At 40.7% G+C, this 18,843-nt stretch overlaps 2 protein-coding genes across 7 annotated transcripts; one reads left to right on the top strand and one right to left on the bottom strand.

The window, feature by feature from the left end:
* Positions 1–1,328: 1,328 nt before the first annotated feature.
* On the bottom strand, positions 1,329–10,296 carry CRYZ (crystallin zeta). Of its 4 annotated transcripts, none has more exons than XM_080602202.1 (9): positions 9,725–10,296; positions 7,632–7,756; positions 7,134–7,286; positions 5,441–5,604; positions 4,565–4,616; positions 3,029–3,178; positions 2,501–2,602; positions 2,310–2,405; positions 1,329–2,030 (listed from the first exon to the last, which is right to left on the bottom strand). In XM_080602202.1, the coding sequence occupies exons 2-9, from the start codon at positions 7,746–7,748 to the stop codon at positions 1,869–1,871; spliced, it is 996 nt and encodes a 331-aa protein (XP_080458328.1). In that variant the 5' UTR covers positions 7,749–7,756; positions 9,725–10,296; the 3' UTR covers positions 1,329–1,868. The 4 variants fall into 4 exon arrangements, with proteins under 4 accessions (XP_080458328.1, XP_080458326.1, XP_080458327.1 ...); XM_080602200.1 differs by lacking the exon at positions 9,725–10,296 and adding an exon at positions 9,262–9,393; XM_080602201.1 differs by lacking the exon at positions 9,725–10,296 and adding an exon at positions 8,700–8,828.
* TYW3 (tRNA-yW synthesizing protein 3 homolog) lies at positions 9,328–18,488 on the top strand. 3 transcript variants are annotated; one of them, XM_080602205.1, is made up of 7 exons: positions 9,328–9,609; positions 9,741–9,824; positions 14,455–14,553; positions 15,403–15,474; positions 15,761–15,894; positions 17,103–17,201; positions 17,314–18,488. In XM_080602205.1, coding segments are annotated over exons 1-7 (663 nt in total). In that variant the 5' UTR covers positions 9,328–9,435; the 3' UTR covers positions 17,315–18,488. The 3 variants fall into 3 exon arrangements, with proteins under 3 accessions (XP_080458331.1, XP_080458330.1, XP_080458329.1); XM_080602203.1 differs by lacking the exon at positions 17,103–17,201 and having other exon boundaries at positions 9,355–9,609; XM_080602204.1 differs by lacking the exons at positions 9,741–9,824; positions 17,103–17,201 and having other exon boundaries at positions 9,354–9,609.
* Positions 18,489–18,843: the final 355 nt, after the last annotated feature.

Raw genomic sequence — 18,843 nt, 5'->3', positions numbered from 1 at the left:
TTACACACCAGCTGGAGCCCAAAATTACTTTTGCAACAATACCAGCAATAAAATTCTGGTCTCTCAAATATGTATCTCCTGCACTTATACTGAAAACACTCACTACAGCTTTCTTACTCCCTCCTGCATTTTGTGTTCAGTGCTATGCCATTATTTTTATTCATTTTTTTTCCAACATTAAAACACCCCTTTCCATTTGTGCAAAATATCAAAAATGCACAATAGAATTGTTATTCTACATTTCTTCACAAAACAGTCTGTTATGTTTTCTTACTTTGCTATGTTACCTTTGTACAGAGAAGCCAGCAGTGTAATAACAATAGCAGAGCTACCCTGACACCTTGTGGTGAGCAACCCCACAGCAGACACTGCTCAGGACAACTCTGCTCTGAAATTTCATCTCTTAACACTATCTATCTGTAATACAGAAACTGCACAAAGCAAGAAAGGGAAAATTGTAAATCATAAGCCTCTCATGTAACACCCCCTGACCAAAGGTCAAGCTAAAGAGTATTTAAAAGCATACATTATAAGTAAAAACAGGGAGGAAAAAGGAAAAAAATCTGAAAGAAAAAAAAATATTCAGTTCTTTTCTACTGCAGCTAGATATGTAGTTACAATTAATCAATTCTTTAAGGCCTTACTCCAAATAACACAGGTACACGACTTAACACTCTCGCCCATCAGTCACCCCTCCAGTATCAGTTTCCCCCAAAACATCCTCACCATGCTTGAGCCACACTGGGTCGAATCTCACCCTCCCTGGCAGCTGTCATCAGGGGTGTCCCTGCCAAGGGGTGGGCTGTCAGTGTGCAGGCAGCTGACGGAGAGTCTGAGTCCACACCAAGAAGAGGTGGCTCCTTTTATGTGGACTTTGCTGAGTCCATTCAAACCAGTTAAACATGAATCTGGTGCTGTTGATGAGCTCTGCTCAGCTCATGTTTCAGGTCGTTACTAGCACATATTATTGTCTTCGAGTTTGTAAAACACTTGCGTTTTTTCATTCCCTTTATCTGTGTGGTCTTACAATAGTGGTCCACTAAGCATTAAAACAAAATGTTAAGACCTGAGGAAGAGACAGATTGTGGGCCCCTCTCTTACCTTAATACTTTAACAATGGATTACAAACATGGAGAAGAAATCTAGACCCTTCAAAAGATTTTGCAAAAGAAAAGGCTACCCAGCCATTTCCCATCAACAAATCAGCCACTTCTGCCAACATGATCAGTTGAAAAGCAGCAAATATTAGCATACAGCTTCAGTGTTACCATCCCTTTGGATTAACTGTGACACTTTCACCTCAAATACTAAGTCAGGTACTCCAAGGATGAAACTGCCTCTGCTTTCAAATAGTTCATATTTGATCCATCTTTTGAGATGGAAAATGAACCACTTTGATAATAAAAGCTTTGATTCCAAGTAAATTCTGTGACAAAGGATGAACAAAACATTAGCTAAAGAATTTACAGTCCTAGTTACATGCATATAGTAAGCTACATATATTTGTCTATCTGCTTAAAAAGCAGGCTTCATTTTGCACTACTTATAGCTTCCCTGTAAAGAGGATGATCTCAAATTCCAGTTTAGATACCAGTTTCCCTATCACTAGGTTTCCATCAGAAGGCTGCATCAGCAGAGAAAAGTTATGATTTCCAAATCAGCCAAAAAAGTTACAAAAATTAAAGTATGCCCAACTCAATTTCTTAGAAAAAGAAAATGGATTAATGAATCAATGTAATTAATTAATGTAAGCTAGTATTTACTGTTCCTCTAAAACCTGATCAAAAGTATATTTTATAAAATATATTCAATGAATCATATAAGCAAAGGTGCAGTTAGAACAGCTGGAAAATAAATGGAGGAAGACTTTATGGAACGAGCACCATCTTTCCTCGAGCACCACTGCTATGAATAATGTCTTCATGAGCCTTAACCACTTTCTCCAGTGGATATTCGGAGCCTACAATTGGTTTCAGCCAGCCAGCTTCTATGCCATCAAGAAGTGCTGTTGCACATTCATGCCTCTCTTCCTACATAAAACAGAAGACAGCATTTACCACAAGGTGTTTACATTTTAGAAAAGTATTAATAATTTCTGCAAGTTTTAAACCAAATTTTACAACCCAAGAATATTTTATGATGTTCTGAGATGAAATCAAAATGTAAAAGAACAAATAAACAAGTTCCTTCCAGAAAAATTATGCTTTCTTTACCCCTTTTAAAATAGATAAACTATTTCAACAGGAAATACAGAGGTACTGGAATAGGTCGATAGAACATTCTTTAAAATAAAAATGTTATTTTCATACCTCAGTTGCAAGGAACAGACTAACTCCTATTATGCTAGATTCTTTACTCATAGTGTCTCTTGGATTTATCTCAATGGTACCTCTACAGCCCACGACCTGTTACAATGAAGTTAAAAGATAATTTAAGATATAACTGTTGAATTGCACTGCTAAATATGCAAAACTCAAGTCAGTGAGTTTTATATACCTACCATCACCCTTCCTGCACAGGACAACAAATGCAAGTCAGTAGCAAGATTGATGTTGGAGAGCATTTCTATTATTATATTGACTCCTTGCATTCTCGTGTATTCCTATGCAAAATACAATAACATGTTATTAAAGTCACTCTAACTACTGCTTTGGTGCTGTTGCATATTTCATATGCTACTGATAACATATATTTTGCAGTTTATTATTTAATTTTTATATACAGGCTTTGTAGTAAGGCTGAGAGTTAATAATTTTAACTTTAGCAAATATTGATAAGCTGAATTACGATACGTTATCATATTGGCATTTGCTGAAATGCGTAAGTTTTTAAATGCCATTGCCTGTGAAGAAAGCTCAGTTTTTCTGATCTGGAAAATCTTTTCTTCTTGTAGCAATGAATCAGGCAGTTCACTATTGCTCCTAAATAAATGTATTTTTAAAAGCTTCCACGAACAACTGTTTATATATTTTTGTAAAGTTAATAAGAAAAATAGATGCTGCATCAGCTAGGCCTGATACATACATACCTTTATTTTATCAATGTAATTAGCTTCTCTGTGATTAAATACTTGGTGAGCACCATTTCTCAGAACAACATTCATGCCTTCCTCAGTTCCTGCTGTACCCAAAACCTTTAAACCACAAGCTCTGGCAATTTGACATGCTGCTATTCCCACCTGAAAAAGAGGAAGAAGGAAAAATTAAAAACATTTTGCCTTTTCTTTCTTAGCATTTTGATATTTGATAAATAAAATTTATCAAATTTTATTTTATTTTTATTTGATTTATTTACATTTATTTGACTTAGAACTTAACCATTTAAAAAGTTGGCCTGATACTTTTTCATCTATAATAGGTAATTTGGATCTTAAGGATAACCCAATAGTCTTGGTAAATGAAAAATATGTTTCTGGAGACACAGTAAAATTTTGTGTTTTGTTGTGTGGAAAAGGGTGGACTTTTTCCCAGTAGCAGATCATCAGATTTTAATTATATTAAAAAAAAAAAAAAAAAACACCAACAATTAAAATGCATTACAGCCAGACCTATTATCAGTGAAAAACTCAAAAGGGGGTACATTTTTAAGAATCATTATGGAAGACAGCATGACTTTACAGAAAAGATGCAGCACAAACTATCTTTTCTCTTCAGCATGTGATTCATCCCTATATGTGTATCTCACAGCTTTTGTAAATGTCCCCTTAGCAAAGGGTACAATTCCACAGAAAAACAGATTTGGACTATATGTTTCAGCAAACCAAAAATCAATATATCTTTTCAAGAAAGCAAGTAAAATATGTAACTATAGAAACACTACATTTAGCTTATAGAAAAAAAAAAGAGGCTATGATGCTGAATGTCATTGCAGTATCTTAGAATGATATCAGAATTCTTCCCCATATGAGACTGTCAAAATCACTTTTTTGCTGTCTACCAAATAATTCGTAAAACTGTCACTTTATAGCAGTTGTTTGGCTCATCAGTAGAAGCTGAACAAGAAAGTGCAGAGTATGAGACATGAGTTAAATTCCTATGTTGTGTGACAGAGATATAAATTTACCTTGTCATGTAAAACCAAGGAAAATTAGATGTGCAATTTCACATAGTATTCAGTCATAAATTTATATGTTCCAGTATCTCTCCGTGGGTAGGCAGCTGTCAGCTAGTAGAAAAATATCCCAGAAACGCATAGTTGCTACGTAACAGTGATTACTTCTCAGAGAACTGAAAACATCTTGTATGTATTTTAAAATTACAGCTTTTTATTATTAGCTTCATCTGAAGAAGACTGATTATACAGTTTCTGGATCAACTTCCAACTGCAGCAATGTGTTTATTATGTGACTTCTTTATTAGGGGCCTTATGCAATCACTCATGCAGTTTCATTGTTGTTAGGGATAACAGGGCTTTCGCTTTAAGAAAAAAGTATCCTAAAGTGTCTGGAAGAAAAACCTATTTTGTTAATCAATTTATTTATACAAATGTGACCGTAAATCAGACAGAAGCAGATAGAAAGACAGAAAACAGTATTTTCTATGACCTGCGTTCTCAAAATACTTACACCCCCACTTGCACCATGCACTAAAACACTTTCCCCTGCTTTGGCATGGCCTCTGAAAGGAAACAAAAACAAACAAACAAACAAAAATAAAATACGGACATTACAATTATGATACATAATCAGTAAATATTAGAGTGCATATACTGACATTAAATATTATCTTTTACACATAATTATTTCCAGTTTATGTTATGACTAAACAGATATAATCAGACTCTCGAAAACAAGGAGACAAAATAAACTTTTTAAGTAACATACAGTTATGTCAACATGCAACTGGCAGCACGTAACAGTCTGATACTGAACCCTAATTCATGATCTTCACCTGCTAAAAAACTTAAAATAAACCACACTAGTTTTAACCATTTGTTCTACTACACCAAACCAGACTTTCAATTCTAAGTTCTCATCCAGCTGACATGGAAGTCTGGCTTTTACTCATTATACAGTCCTGCAGACAGGCCTATATAGAGAGTCTCTCTACCAGAGAGGCTCATAAAGAAATGAGATGATTCTGCTCTACAGCGCATTGTCAGGTTAATTAAGAATTAGAACTATTCCTGGTTTTCCTCCCTAGCTAGAACACCAGTGAGCACTGAAATAGAGTTGCACATTTTATTACGTGATACATACTGGAGAAGCCTTTCCACATCTGTTCTCTTAAGAAGAAACACTTAACAGGAAAGTACAGTCACTAGCTTCTAGGTAATAATCATCTGACAATTCTCTCAGTATAACAAATTTAACTTAAGTCTTTTAAACATTTTGCACTCACTAGCGTCTCCATCCCCCCACTTTACAGGACAATGAAAACATGGGCTTCAGTATTTTAAATGTTCAAAAGTAAAACGCAGAAGCTTGGATTTGGCAACTTACTTTTGGAAAAGAGCACGATAAGCAGTGAAGTAGGGTATTCCAATTGCTGCTCCTTGTTTGAAGTCCAATTTATCCGACAAAGGAAAGACTCGATTAGCTGCAGCAACTGCATAATCTGCATAACCTCCAGAGATTGTACCAATGCTAAAAACCCTGTCTCCTTTCTAGAAAGCAGGGAAAGGAAACAGAGAAATTAAAAATTTGTCTTACTTCTTTCTATAATAAACATTAAGAACCAGTTTGGTCTATTTCTAACAGCTCTCCCGTTAAAAATGAACTGTTATCTTTGCCACAGAGAAGATTTTTATAAATGCTAATGCATACAATCAATGTAACAACAACCATATAATTTCATAGATTTGTGTCATAATTACTGCTCTACAGTGCTCTACAGTGTAACACACAAACCTACTGTCTCGTTAATATTAACCTTAATAAATTTGAACATCAAAAAATTCCATCCACAGATTCCAAATGAAAAAAAAGTTTTACAAACACAAAAGAAAGGTCTCTTAATTATTTTTGTTTAAAAGTGGAAAAAAGATACACTCTTAATATACCCTAAAGTAAGTAAATACTGCAGCTGTTCTTCATCAGCGAATACCCAAGCCATCAATTCACTAGGTTACGCAGCAAACAGACCACCTAACACTGCACTTTACATGTGTGCTTAGGCGCTTCGGTCCTGCTGGTGGACTGGAACGCCAGCCGCTGGGGGCCGGGTAGGTGTCCCACCCGGTGTGTATCTGCTCGCAGAACACCATCATCATCCATTTAATGTCACGGTTACTGAGGTCTGATTTTTCTACTATTTGCGTGTCGACTGCCATAAATACACAGCACGCAGACTACTCTCTCTTTTATTCAAGCAATGAGCATCATGATTTCCATAAGAAGCAAAAAGCAAACATAGCACATACAGCAAGCTACTGATAAGAAAACACGAATAAACATGATTCTTCCCTCTGGATAACCAAATCTCTCACCTCTCCCACAACAGTTACACAAATTTGAAGTTGAGAAATTCCAAAACGATTTTAACAGTAATTTATACATTTGTCTGAGACCAACAGTCTGCAGCAACTTGAAAGGAAGAACAGATGTAAAAACTATGTAAATTTCATAGGTATCTTTTAGCAAAATGATAATTGCCTTCTCTTTTCCAAAATATCCTCCCCCCCTAAGAAAACCTAAGTAAAATTACTAGACTGTATTTGACCTGTCTTAACAACAAAATATGTAATTTATGCTGTTTTTTTTTTTTTTGGTCAGCAAAATAAGAGCTATTTTCATTTCCCCAAAAGCTATACAGAATTATTTAAGTTCTGCATGGAATTACCAAATAAGCAGCATACAATTTCATATATTTCTGTGATGCCATAAAAGTACTTCTGAACCACAACTTCTGTACACTTGATATCATTGCTTTAAGCAGACAAACTGAAGTGCCTTGTCCAAGACCTTGTAACTCTTGGGGGTTCACAGCAGCCTAAAAACCTTCCCCACAACTCAGTCTGCAGACACTGCATTGCCAGTATGATCCTGCTGCAAGCTTTTACCAGTCAATGAAACTGATTTTCTCCCCCCAAAATAGATTAAATTATTATAAGCAATAAAACAGAAACAATAATAAAGCAATCACACAGAGAGGATTCAATAAACAGTAATGAATTAAAAAGCACTGTATAAATACCTTGAACGCTGTCACATGTTCCCCAACACTTTCAATCACGCCAGACACATCAGAGCCAGGAGTATAAGGTAAAGCTGGTTTTCTAGCGTAATTCCCAGAACGAATATATGTCTCAACAGGATTTACCCCACAGGCATGGACTTTAATTAATACCTAAAAGAAAGTAAGTTTGTTAAACAATAATTTAAAAGGTTTAAAGTTTAGAATTCACAGCACAGTATCACAGCATTTTAACTAAACTCTTACAGTCAGCAAAAAAACAACATTGAACTGAACTAAATGAGCGCTGAACTAAAGCTATTTTCATGCAATCCTTTATGTGGAATGTGTACAGCAGTACATAGAACCGTTTAAAAAACAAACATCTGCTAAATATGATGTCGTGGACAGTATTAACAGGCTGATCAGCAAGTACAAACTCAGGATGAAAAGTGTTGCTTTGTATACTTCACCATTTACACTCTAAGTGTAGCTATTCAGGCCATACAACTCATATACCTGATTTTCTTTTGGGACAGGAATTAAAACATCTGACTGGAGTTTAAGCACTTCAGGGCCACCAAATTCAAACACTCTGACAGCTCTCATTACATTTCTTGTGGTTGCCATAGCCATCAGAATATCTGGAAAAAAGACAGAAAACCACCTCCTCTCAAGCAACTGATTAAAACAAGCCCCACTCCTGATTTAAATTTTGCTTTAAAAAAAAATCTCCCCAAAAGGCAGAAAAATAACCCCACCATTTGCAGGACTTAATGCATATCAAGAGTCACATGCAAATAATTTATCTGTAGAAGTATTTCTACAACAGCTTCTGCAAACATTGCACTGGCTATACCACATGCAGAGACGTGTGGTACTTTGGGGAAAAGCACTGTCAATGTAGTATTACCTTCTTGCACAATAAACCTTGAGTTGCTGAAGAAAAGCCTGTTGCACACTGGCTGACTGGCTAATCTAACCAAGCGGCACTGCAGTCCCTGCTTCGCTTACTATCAAGCTCATGTGCAAAAATGAAAAAAAAAAGCAAAACAAAAAAAACAACAGCTTTCAAAACTAAAAGACACCATTGTATATTAAAATAAGTCAGGAAAAAATAAAGTACAGATTCCAGTTCATAATTCCAGCTGGATTTGGATTTAGCCACTGCAGCTGAATGCAGCAGAGATGATATCACAGCCCCGCGCACTGATGTACGTGATGACAATTTATCAACACGTCAAGCCGGGACTATCCCAACTGCATCCATTCGCAAGGTATTAACTAACACCACAATCAAAGCACTTCTGCTGCATGGAAAGTTGAATGGAAATCCTTCAGGAATTTGAACCGTTCAGACATAACCTTTACTGGGCACAGCAAACCCCCGCGGGACTGCACAGACGGGTATGCGGTGCCGCAGGAGACCTGCGGGTCGGCCTCGTGGTCAGCTCTGGCCACGAGCGTAAGGACGGTGGCAAGACGCAGGCTTTCTGGCCACGGGCAGTTTGAGCTTTTAAACATCCCTGACTGCTCCGCTGTGCTTCCCTCCTAACGCAGACCGTAACGCTTCCAACGTCTGGTTACCCGTCCGAGCCGAGAGGGCCGGCTACAGCTTGTCGCAGGGGCGCACGCTACGAACGGCTCCCCCGGGAGGCGGCAACAACCCGCGCCGCGCCGCCAAGCGCCAGGTACGAGCGGGCGCCGCGCCGCAGGCCAGGGGCGGCCCGGGGGGCGCGGCACCGCACCGCACGGCACGGCACGGCACGGCACCGCACGGCACCGCACGGCACGGCCCGGCACCGCACGGCACGGCACCGCACGGCACCGCACGGCACGGCACCGCACGAGGAGAGGAGCCGGGCCCGGCTTCTGCGGCGGGTGGGCCCCGAGCTCCTCGGGCCCGGCCCCGCGACAACGCCCGGGTGTGGGCGGAGGCCCCGCAGCCGCGCCTCCGGCCGGCCCCCGCCCCGTCAGGCCCCGCTGCATCAGGCCCCGCCGCCCCGCCCCCGCCCCACGTTCGCGCTCTCCGCGGCCTGCAGCGCCCGGCCCCGGCCGCCGCCAGCCGCCGCCGCCCGCTCCCGCCCCGGCGCCCGGGGCAGAGCGGAGGCCCGGGGACAAATGCCGGCCCCTCCCGCCGGCCGCGTACCTCCGCCGGCCCCGTCCCGCGGCGGCAGGCCGGCCTCCGCTGCTCGGCGGCGGGGCGCGGCCGGGGGCGGGCGCCGTACCTCCGGGCGCGTACCTCCGCGGCCCCGCCCCCGCGCGAGGGAGGGAGGTTTGGCCCTTGCGGGCGCCCGTCGGCCGCCGCCCCCCTTGCCGCGCCATGGCGGCCTTCGGGCGGTGGAAGGCGCAGCGCCTGGCGCGCGCGGACGCCAGCCGTAAGGGCGCCCTGGACGAGCGCGCGGCGCCCGTGGTGCGGCTGCTGAACGGCCGCGCGCGGTTCTGCACCACCAGCTCCTGCGCGGGCCGCCTGGTGCTGGCGCAGGGCGGCGCCGCGGTGAGCGCGGGGCGCGGCGCGGCGGGGGCCGCCGGGGCCGGCGCGGACGCGGGGAGGGGGCCGGGGCCGGGCGGGGGCGTCGCGGGAGGCCGCGCGTCGGGAGCCCGCCCGTGACCTGCTGTCCCCGGCAGGAGGACGCCGAGCGCCGCGGGGCGCCGAAGAAGGGCTGCGCCTGGCTGCTGGTGACGCACGAGCCGTGCCGCCGCGACGAGCTGGTGAGCGGGGCCGGGCCGGGGCCGGGCTGCAGCCGCGCTGTCTGCGCGCCCCGGGGCTGCCGCCGCGCAGCGAGCTTCCCTTCAGGCGCTGCGCTTCGCCGCCTCTCGGCGCCTGTCGCGAGGAGAGCGCTCTTGCGCCGCGCTCCCCGCCGAGCCGTAGCCGCAGCCGGCGGCCCCGCGGCAGCGCCTCCCTGCAGCAGCGGCCGGCGGGGCGCGCGGCGGGAGACCCTCCCCCAGAGAGGAGTTCCGTAGCCTAAGGCAGGGATATTTCCTTTGAAAACGCTGCCCGTATTCAGAATAAGCACGATTGGTGTGTTGTTCTTTTTTTTCTAACAAGTATTCTCCCCTTCCTGAAAGGCTCCTTGTAGAATAACTGTGTTTTGCATCTGTTCCTTGTTTTTCCTGCTTCTTGGGTTGCCAGCGAGGTATCAACTGGAGGTTAATTCTGGTTTAAATGCCTTCGTCTCCAAAAGTAAAATAAGACGTAATTTTTGTAGGATACTTGCTGGTATTTTTACGGTGATGACTGAGTCGTTAACAGCCAAGGCTGGGTTAAAGCAAAAGAGCGTGTGCCTTGTTAGTACCGAATTGCTACGGGAAAATAGGTATTGGCCTAACAGGAGTTCCAGGGCAGCACCTGAGATGATGCTTACTCCACGGGCAGGATGATGCGGCCTTCGTCCTGCTCTCCAACAGTCAGAGCCTGAAATATGCGTTACAGCAGTAACTGTAAGTGCATCCTTCAGAATGGGTCAGTTCTGGTTAACAAATATTTCTTGTTATCGTCGTTAACTTCCATAACCTGTGGCTATTTCTGCTTTGTTGTTTTGGTCAGCAGTTTAAGAAGCAACCAAAATTAATTCCTTTGCTTACATTAAAGGCAGACATGTTTAGGTTAGCATGCCAGGGAGTGAGTGTGTTCATTTCGTATGTAGTAGCTGCTTCGTTAAAAATGGTCTTGAGCCCAGCTTGCTGTGAGAACAGCCCTCGTTTATAAGCAGACACTTGAAAATAGTGTAACAGTGAATCTCTTACACAGCATTTTTAATTTAGTGTCTTAAAATCCCCTGAAATATAAAAATAAATATATTTTTTTATTTTGCTTTCAGAATACTATGCCTTCTATGTGCATTTCTTTCCATGGTCTGTCCCAAAATTGAAGCAGTTACAAGGCCCCAAATTCCTTCTCTCAAATCACAGCTTGCTCTGCCATATGCATACGTTTGCACACATGCATATAAAAAATTTCCTCCAAATATTCTTATTCACTGGTATTTGTTTTAGCAGAACAGAACTTGCTGCTACTTCCATCAGTATATTTCAGGCTGAGTAGGACACAGTAGGATGTTGCTATTGACTTCTGTAAGAGGAAATACTCTGATCTTTCCCGTTCCTTTAGCAGGTAAACTGGAATTTTTTAATGCATGAATTGTAAGAAAAATGTCTTTGAATATTTTTTAAGCACCTTTGATAAAGGTTTGCCAGTCCAATATTTAGGAAATGAGAAGGGAAGTCAGAATCATATACTCTGATTTGCTTTTCAGCTTTCAAAGTGTTTGACTTCACCATGCATGTTAATAAGCATGAGATGTTTATTTTATTTTTATCCCAGTATCCTCCCAGTACTTAGAGAAAAAGCATTATGTATTAAGGACCTCTTCACAAGGTTATTGACGTGACACAAGCATAATCTCAGAATTACACAAGTGACATAAAACTGGTGTACTTTTTTTCCTTCACAATTTACTGGTGTGAGTTTCAACCACCTTCAACTTTGGATTTTTGGATGTGTGTACAGCAGAACTGGGGTAGCCAGCATTTAGTACTTCAGGATATGCACATGCAGAGTGTTCAGTTCTACCAGGACCTATGCGTACATAGTTTAGTCCACCCGTATGTATGGATGGACCTATAAAGTATGTCTTCAGCTGCTGTTTATTGCTGACAAACCTTTCAAAGCGTTAGTACAGGATACCTCACAAGTACTTGACTGTGAGTATAAGGTTTCTCACAAGTGCATCATCGCTCATCCCTGTCTCGTGAGCAGGTTTTGCCAAATGCAAGAGGCTGTGTGCTGTTCTTGTCAAACTGTAACTTACCCAAGCTAGGAGCCATACAACATGGAAGTGAAAGTGTTTGCTGCAACACAGACATTTGCTCTTTCTAAAATAGCGGCCGTTTTCTGTGTTAGTAAATGTGCTGCCGTGATTTCATTAAATGATATCAGTCATTTTCTGCTTCATATCTCAATCAATTGCTCTTGTGGTTGAAAGAGGGATTTTCATCCTTATGAGCTTTCTTACTTACCAGTGACAGATACTTTCTGTCGTGTCATGATAGCAGTTAAATTTTGACTATTTAGACACTGGGTTGGAACTAGACGATCTTCAGGGTCCCTTCCAACGCAGGCAATTCTATGATTCTGTAACGTGAGGTACCTCCTCTGTTCCCACTAGGTATTCTCCCATGCACTTAACTGGGAGCAAGTCTGGGCCTCAAGGTTTGTAGAATTAATAGGGAACTACTGAAAGTAATTTTTTATTAATTAGAGTTTACAGAAATTTAATTGATTTAGAAGCAATAAGATGATGATTTAAAAAAAAAAAAAACTTTACCAAAAATGTTTTGTTCCATTAGTAAGCTTTCTGATGAAATAAGTATTGTAAGACAGCTTTGAGGTGGTGCTAACAAGCATTGATAATTTTAGCCAATATGGCTTTTGTAGCTATTTGTATTCTCACTGGAAACCTACCTCTAAAGTATCTGCTAAATTAATTAGCTTTTGCAGAGGAACAGAAACCCTTAAAAACACTCTCACTGGAATCACACACGCTGCTCACAGCTAATAACGCGTTCTCTGTTATAATACTTGTGGCAGAGACAAGTCTGTCTAGCTTGGCTTCCAACCACAGTAAATGCCAATCATTTTGCTGAAGCAGGACGCTGTTGCTCAGATGGCCAGAACTGCGTTTCAAACAAGGGAAAAAATCTGAAAAGGCAATGAACGTGTTGATGTCAGGTCCTGGCCTGTGTTAAGCCCCACGAATGCCGGCTGCTGCGTGTAGTGGTACCCCTGCGGACACCAGCGCAGCCCAGACAGACGTGACACGGCGCGGGGGCCTCAGGGTGCACACAGCCGCCTTGTGCAGGGCCCTCCAGGGGAGCTGCACCGACTCCGCGTAGCCTTCTGGATAGGGAAGCTTTTTCACCACGTTAGCACGCTCTCAAGCAGGGCATGTGCACCTCAGTGGAACGCTGTGTCAACACAACTGGTTTCCAGGTCCAAGCAAACGCTAAGTAAGTCAGCTTAGGTATTTCTGTACAACACTGCATTATGCACTGTTGGTCATTTCTGTTTCTCATCAGCTTTAGCGCAGCCGTGGTTACTTGGCATTTTTTAAAATCTGGCACATAAATTACAACTTAGACATTCAGGAAGACCTGCTTTCAACTCAAAATAAGAACATTTACAGATGGGATGATGCATAAATACATTTACATATTTTGCAATGTTTAAATGAAAAATGTGTTACTTCAGCAATTTTCTTTTATGTCATCGTGCCTTAAAAAGCATGTGAATTTGATTATTTCCTGAAGGTTTTATTGAATATTTTTGTCTTACAGAAAAGATGAGAGGCTAGATGAAACAAAAAAAAAAATACAGGAAAGTCATTGAAATTTCTCAGGTTAACGTAGCAAGCTTTTTAGCACTGTAAATTAAAGGAAGTGACGGTGAACAAGAGCCCTAAATACAAGCAGTACTTAGGATTAAATCATAAAATGGAGTAAATAATACAACTGCATCAAAGCAGTCTTTCTGAATGGAAAAAAAAAAAGTCCTATCAGCCCTTAAGGTTGCTCTACATAAAGATAGCATTGAAAAGTAGAGAAATTGTACTAATATGCTGTATAGAATGTCATATAGTTTTTTCCACACTTGCAAAACCAGAAAAAAAAATGTTACTAGCATCTCATTCTTCTACCAGAACTTAGGTCTTAAGGTAACTTCTTGAATTGTTTAATTAAGTTTTGTGGTTTTTTGTGTCTTGTGTGTTTATATCTCTAATTTCAACCCCTGAAATGTTTTTCTTTAACTCTTACACTGTAGGCTAAGCATTATTGTTTAAACTAGGATTAAAATGTGATCAAATATGTTAGGCCATAAATTCAATTGGCTGAAGCCCAGAAAGTTTTCTGAAGTTGAGAAATACATTTCAGAAAGTAAATGTCGTTGTTGGTAAAGAACAGTGTAACAAAACAAACACCTGACTTCTCAGGTTCCATCTGATTTCAGTTAAACAGTCCTCTTGCCATACTGTACTGACCGTATGAATTCATTTGAATATACAAAGAAATAAACAGGGAAGCACGTTAAAAGTTTTTGAAGTCTTATCTTACCATGAATTTCTGTTGAACCTAATCAGTTTAGCAAACAGAATTGTGGAAATCTGTGGAATTTTTGTGCATTATGAGCAATGAAAAATTGAAAGCAGCTGAAAGAACAAGATAGCTTGGATCTCATTTGCTACGTTTTTAATGTGCGCTTCATATGCTAACTATTATTTTCATTGTTTTGGTACTAACAATACATATTTACAGTATTAATATAAATGCTTCATGTATTTTTCAGATGACAGCACTAGAAAAAGCCACTGGTGATGTTGTGTTCAAGTTCGAACCATTTGTTCTTCACGTGCTTTGTCGAGAGCTGCAAGATGCACAGCTTCTGGTAAAATTACATCAAGTAACAATGTAACATTGTTGGTCTGTTATATTCCTTGCTAGAAAAGTAAAAGTATTGGCTCTTGAGTAAGTTTTAGCACTTGAAAACAGTCCCAGATGTGCTATATTTTTAACAACTATGGTAGTAAAAGCTGATGAAGAAAACACAGCTTTAAACTTAGGAGAGACTTTGCTGTACTTTTTAGAAAACAAAATTACTTAACTACAGTTTAATCTTCTTGTTTGAAACAGGTTGACTCGTAAAAAAAAAAAAAAATAAGCAGTGAGCCTGGATTGCTTTTGCTGGCTGAAATTGATTTTTTTTTTTTCAAATGTTGTTTTGCTACTGGCCAAGCCATTTGGCTCCAGCATTTCAACTAGTTGAGTAGCACCTTTGTCTTCTGCTTTTTCAGAGTGACTCTGGAGAGCAATGCATGACGGTTTTGTTCCTTCATTAATGGAGAGGAGAGTTGATTAGGTTCTTTTAAAGTACTGCTGCAGTTTTAACTATGAAAGTGTTGTATGATTGTCTGTATGGTTACCAGCTCTTCAAGATGCAATAGTAAAGTGCCAGGAGGGATGTAAATGGCCCATCTGGATTAATGGTTTAGGATTAGACAATCAATTGGCTGTGGTTCTTTTGAAAACCATCCATAAAAATTTGTGGCTCTTTGTGGGTTTGATCTTAAAACCATCTCAATGTAACTATTACTGCATTAAATCAGGGAAATGGTTTTGAATAAGTTCTTTTTTTTTTCCCAAAACTGAGTTTATAAATTGCGTTGCAATGCATCCCTACTTATTTCTTGCTGTGAAAGTTTATATGACATGTTAACGACATCTATTTGTGCTGCAGCATTCAGTGGCTATTGATTCTGGGTTTAAGAACTCTGGTATTACCGTTGGCAGAGGAGGAAAAATTATGATGGTAAGGACTTACCCTCTTACCTGTAAAGAATATAAAAAATATTTCATTAATGTTAACCTCAAATATTTACAGTTTAGACTGTGGCTCTTAATGTGAAGCACAGCTATCAAAGAGAAAGCTATTGCGAAGAAATAACATTGTTTTATTTGACTGCAAACTGTGTGGATAAGCTTGGGGGTTTTGTTTGGTTGTTTTTTGTTTTGTTTTCCTGTAACGAATTGCACATATTACTTACATAACCTTCAAAAAAAAAAAGTATTCTAGAGAAATCTTTCTGTGTTTTTAGGCTGTCCGGAGTACTCACTGCTTAGAAGTTCCATTGAGCCACATGGGGAAGTTGATGGTCTCTGAAGAATACATCGAATTTCTGATACACGTGGCTAATCGGAAAATGGAAGAAAACACAAGGAGGATTGACAGGTTTGTTAGATAATACTAATCCTATTCATGACATCTAATTCCAAAAGTGAAAAATGCATTGAGGGTGTTATTTAAGGGGGGAAAAGAAGTAAATAAACATACCCCAGATGTCTAAATTACAATTTCAGTTAGTTTTTTTTAGCTCAGAAGACTATAAACTATTGAAGCAAAAAACCTATAAACAACGAGTTTGCAGACTGTGTGTTACTGAGTGTTGTGGTTTAACCCGGCTGGCAGCTAAACACCACACAGCCGTTTGCTCACCCTCCCCCCTCCCTCTCTGGGATGGGGGAGAGAAACGGGAAAGTGAAGACTGTGAGTTGAGATAAAGACAGTTTATTAAGACAGGAATATAATAATAACAATAATAATAATAATAGTGATAATGATAATAGTATTAATAATAATAATGTGTAAGAAAACAAGTGATGCACAATGCAATTGCTCACCACCCGCTGACCGATGCCCAGCCTATCCCCGAGCAGCCGGCCCCCCACCCCGGCCAGCCACCCCTATGTATTGTTTAGCATGACGTCAGATGGTATGGAATACCCCTTTGGCCAGTTTGGGTCAGCTGTCCTGGGTCTGTCCCCTCCCAGCTCCTGCTGCACCCCCAGCCTGCTCGCTGGCAGGACAGAGCGAGAAGCCGAAAAGTCCTTGGCCTGGTGTAAACACTGCTCTGCAACAATCACAACATCAGCATGTTATCAGCGCTCTTCTCATCCTAATCCAAAACATAGCACCCTACCAGCTACTAGGAGGAAAAATTAACTCTGTCCTAACTGGAACCAGGACACTGAGTAGAATTTAAGTGTTTTTTTCCTAATGATTACAGCAGCATTTGTTTTTCTAACTCAGTTCAGAAGTATTCAGAATGCAATGCACACTTTAATCCACTAAATGCTTTGTATAGTTTCCAAAACCAATGTGCTTCATGAAGGTGATAGAAGGCTACACTCTAGGGGGTCTATATGTTTATTTCCAGACGAGGAACAGAATAGGCAGAAGAGCCAAAGAGCATGAAGATCAAAAGGATGCTGAGGAGACACCTATATGTAATAAGATCAGTTTCTTTTTATATGTCCATATGATCATCAGTGCCATCATTCATCAGATATGTGACCTGATAACATTCATGTTTTCTGTAAGATTAATTGGATCTTAATGGGACATGAATATATTCACTAATAGACTTGTATTATTTGTAGCATTGTGGCATCACAGAGAAAAGTGGAACGACATACACAAGGACACGTGCTTGTATTTCTCATTTTTCTTCCAGAATTGGCTAGACCGTTTCAACATTAGTAAGGATTTTCTTAATATGTTTTGATTGCATTCCAAAAGCATTCATTTCTCAGAGTAGTTTTGCAGATTCTGAGCAAACCAACAAAAATAACTACATGCTTGTCTTTCTAGATTCTACAAATGCTTACGGTTAGCTTTGGAGGCAGACAGTGCAAACAACTCTCCTTCTGAGGAGACGGAGAAGTATCACTCGGTGTACGTTCACAGAAGAAAGAGAAAGACCATTCAAGAACAAGATGTACACACCTCTCCGAAGGATCATAGTGAAGAATTAGAGCCTGAGGATGATCCAGATAGTAACCTTGGTATTTTTGCTGAAACCATGATGTAGACTAAGGCATTTGAAAGCAAATGGCAAACTGGATGATAATTATAATGTTCTTTATAAGAGACAGAAATTGCTCTAAGTAGTAACGCTCCCATGGACATTACCAGAAAGAAAAATAATTAAACAGAATTGTGGACAGATGTAGTGCCATAGAAGCACAGGAAACAAAACCTCAATGTTGTTTTTTTGTGTTTTTTTTGTTGTTGTTGTTAATAGCACTGTTGAATTAACATTCTCTTACTGTGTTTGTCAGTTATCACAGAAGTAACTGGTTTGCTATAGCCTTTGGCCCTGTTCTTTATAGAAGCATTTCCCTTTCAATTGCTGGGTTTAGGCCTGCTGATTTTTTTTTTTTCAGAGGAGAGACTCTAAAAACTGTGTTGTTATCCTTGAAACTTTTTAGACCCTGTTGGAACTCAGAAAAGTGTGCAGCAATGTAGATGGCCCTTTCAGAAAACACAGCCACTCATTAGTCAGCTGAAGTATAGTACCTGGTCTGGAGGTTAGTACAGAAAAGAAAAACTTAAGTATGGCTGCATGCAGACTTCAGCCTTGTGCCTCCAGGATCCCGTGCCAACTATTGCACTGAGCAGCAAGGTTGGCACTGTTTTCCTGCACTTTACTCTGTTTCAGGCTCCAGCCCGGCTGTGTTCACCTGTTCTGCTTCCCTTGGCCAGGGGCTATTGAGTGTTACTTTTCTTTGCATCTTTTAGCCAACTCTTTAAACTGTTATTTCATTAACTCACTTAGATACATTTCTATCTGGTCAGCACCCAGCATCAGTCCAAACTGTCGGGCAAAAAGTCAACCAAGTATATGCGAACAAGCTTTCTTACCAGGGTATAAAATACTGACACGCCTTAAATGTTACAGATGTTTGCACTGTTTAATCTGTATATATTCCTGTATTGTACCTCTGAAAAAGTCAGTGCATACTGGAGTTTATTTTACAGAAAAATGATGAATTTGTAAATTTTAGCAACAATGTATTCTGAGCTGTTGTTTTTATGAGTGAGTGGTAACTAACACCGCCTCACAGGACCCTGACTGAAGGAAATGGTTTATTTGGTACAGTTAGGTGGTTGTCATTGTTTCCATTACATAAACCTATGTCTTGGGGACACTTTAATTCCACTGTAAAAAATTTGGCATGCAAGGTAGCAGTCAAAGGGAAAAGTAACTGAGGGCTTTAAATAGATTCTGAAAGACGGGTTAGACTGTGTCTGCAGTAGCAGGCTCTCCAAAACAAAACAAACAAACCAAAAAAGCTCATGCCTTTTGTGGAGTTTGTTAGCTTTGCTAACTTACACATT

This window comes from Anser brachyrhynchus (assembly GCF_964034855.1).
Source record: "Anser brachyrhynchus genome assembly, chromosome: 8".
NCBI classification, from domain to species: domain Eukaryota; kingdom Metazoa; phylum Chordata; class Aves; order Anseriformes; family Anatidae; genus Anser; species Anser brachyrhynchus.
The sequence above is the reverse complement of the archived record's forward strand: the minus strand, read 5'-3'. Positions and strand labels throughout refer to the sequence as shown.

Excerpts from the sequence above, each read along its gene's own strand:
- TYW3 (XM_080602203.1), top strand. The coding sequence starts at position 9,436 with ATGGCGGCCTTCGGGCGGTGGAAGGCGCAGCGCCTGGCGCGCGCGGAC. Across the intron at positions 9,610-9,740 it reads TGGCGCAGGGCGGCGCCGCG|GAGGACGCCGAGCGCCGCGG; the intron begins GTGAGCGCGGGG and ends TGTCCCCGGCAG. Across the intron at positions 9,825-14,454 it reads CGTGCCGCCGCGACGAGCTG|ATGACAGCACTAGAAAAAGC; the intron begins GTGAGCGGGGCC and ends TGTATTTTTCAG.
- CRYZ (XM_080602199.1), bottom strand. The coding sequence starts at position 9,101 with ATGCAGCGGGGCCTGACGGGGCGGGGGCCGGCCGGAGGCGCGGCTGCG. Across the intron at positions 4,617-5,440 it reads TATCGTGCTCTTTTCCAAAA|AGGCCATGCCAAAGCAGGGG; the intron begins GTAAGTTGCCAA and ends GTTTCCTTTCAG. Across the intron at positions 2,406-2,500 it reads CCTGTGCAGGAAGGGTGATG|GTCGTGGGCTGTAGAGGTAC; the intron begins GTAGGTATATAA and ends TCATTGTAACAG.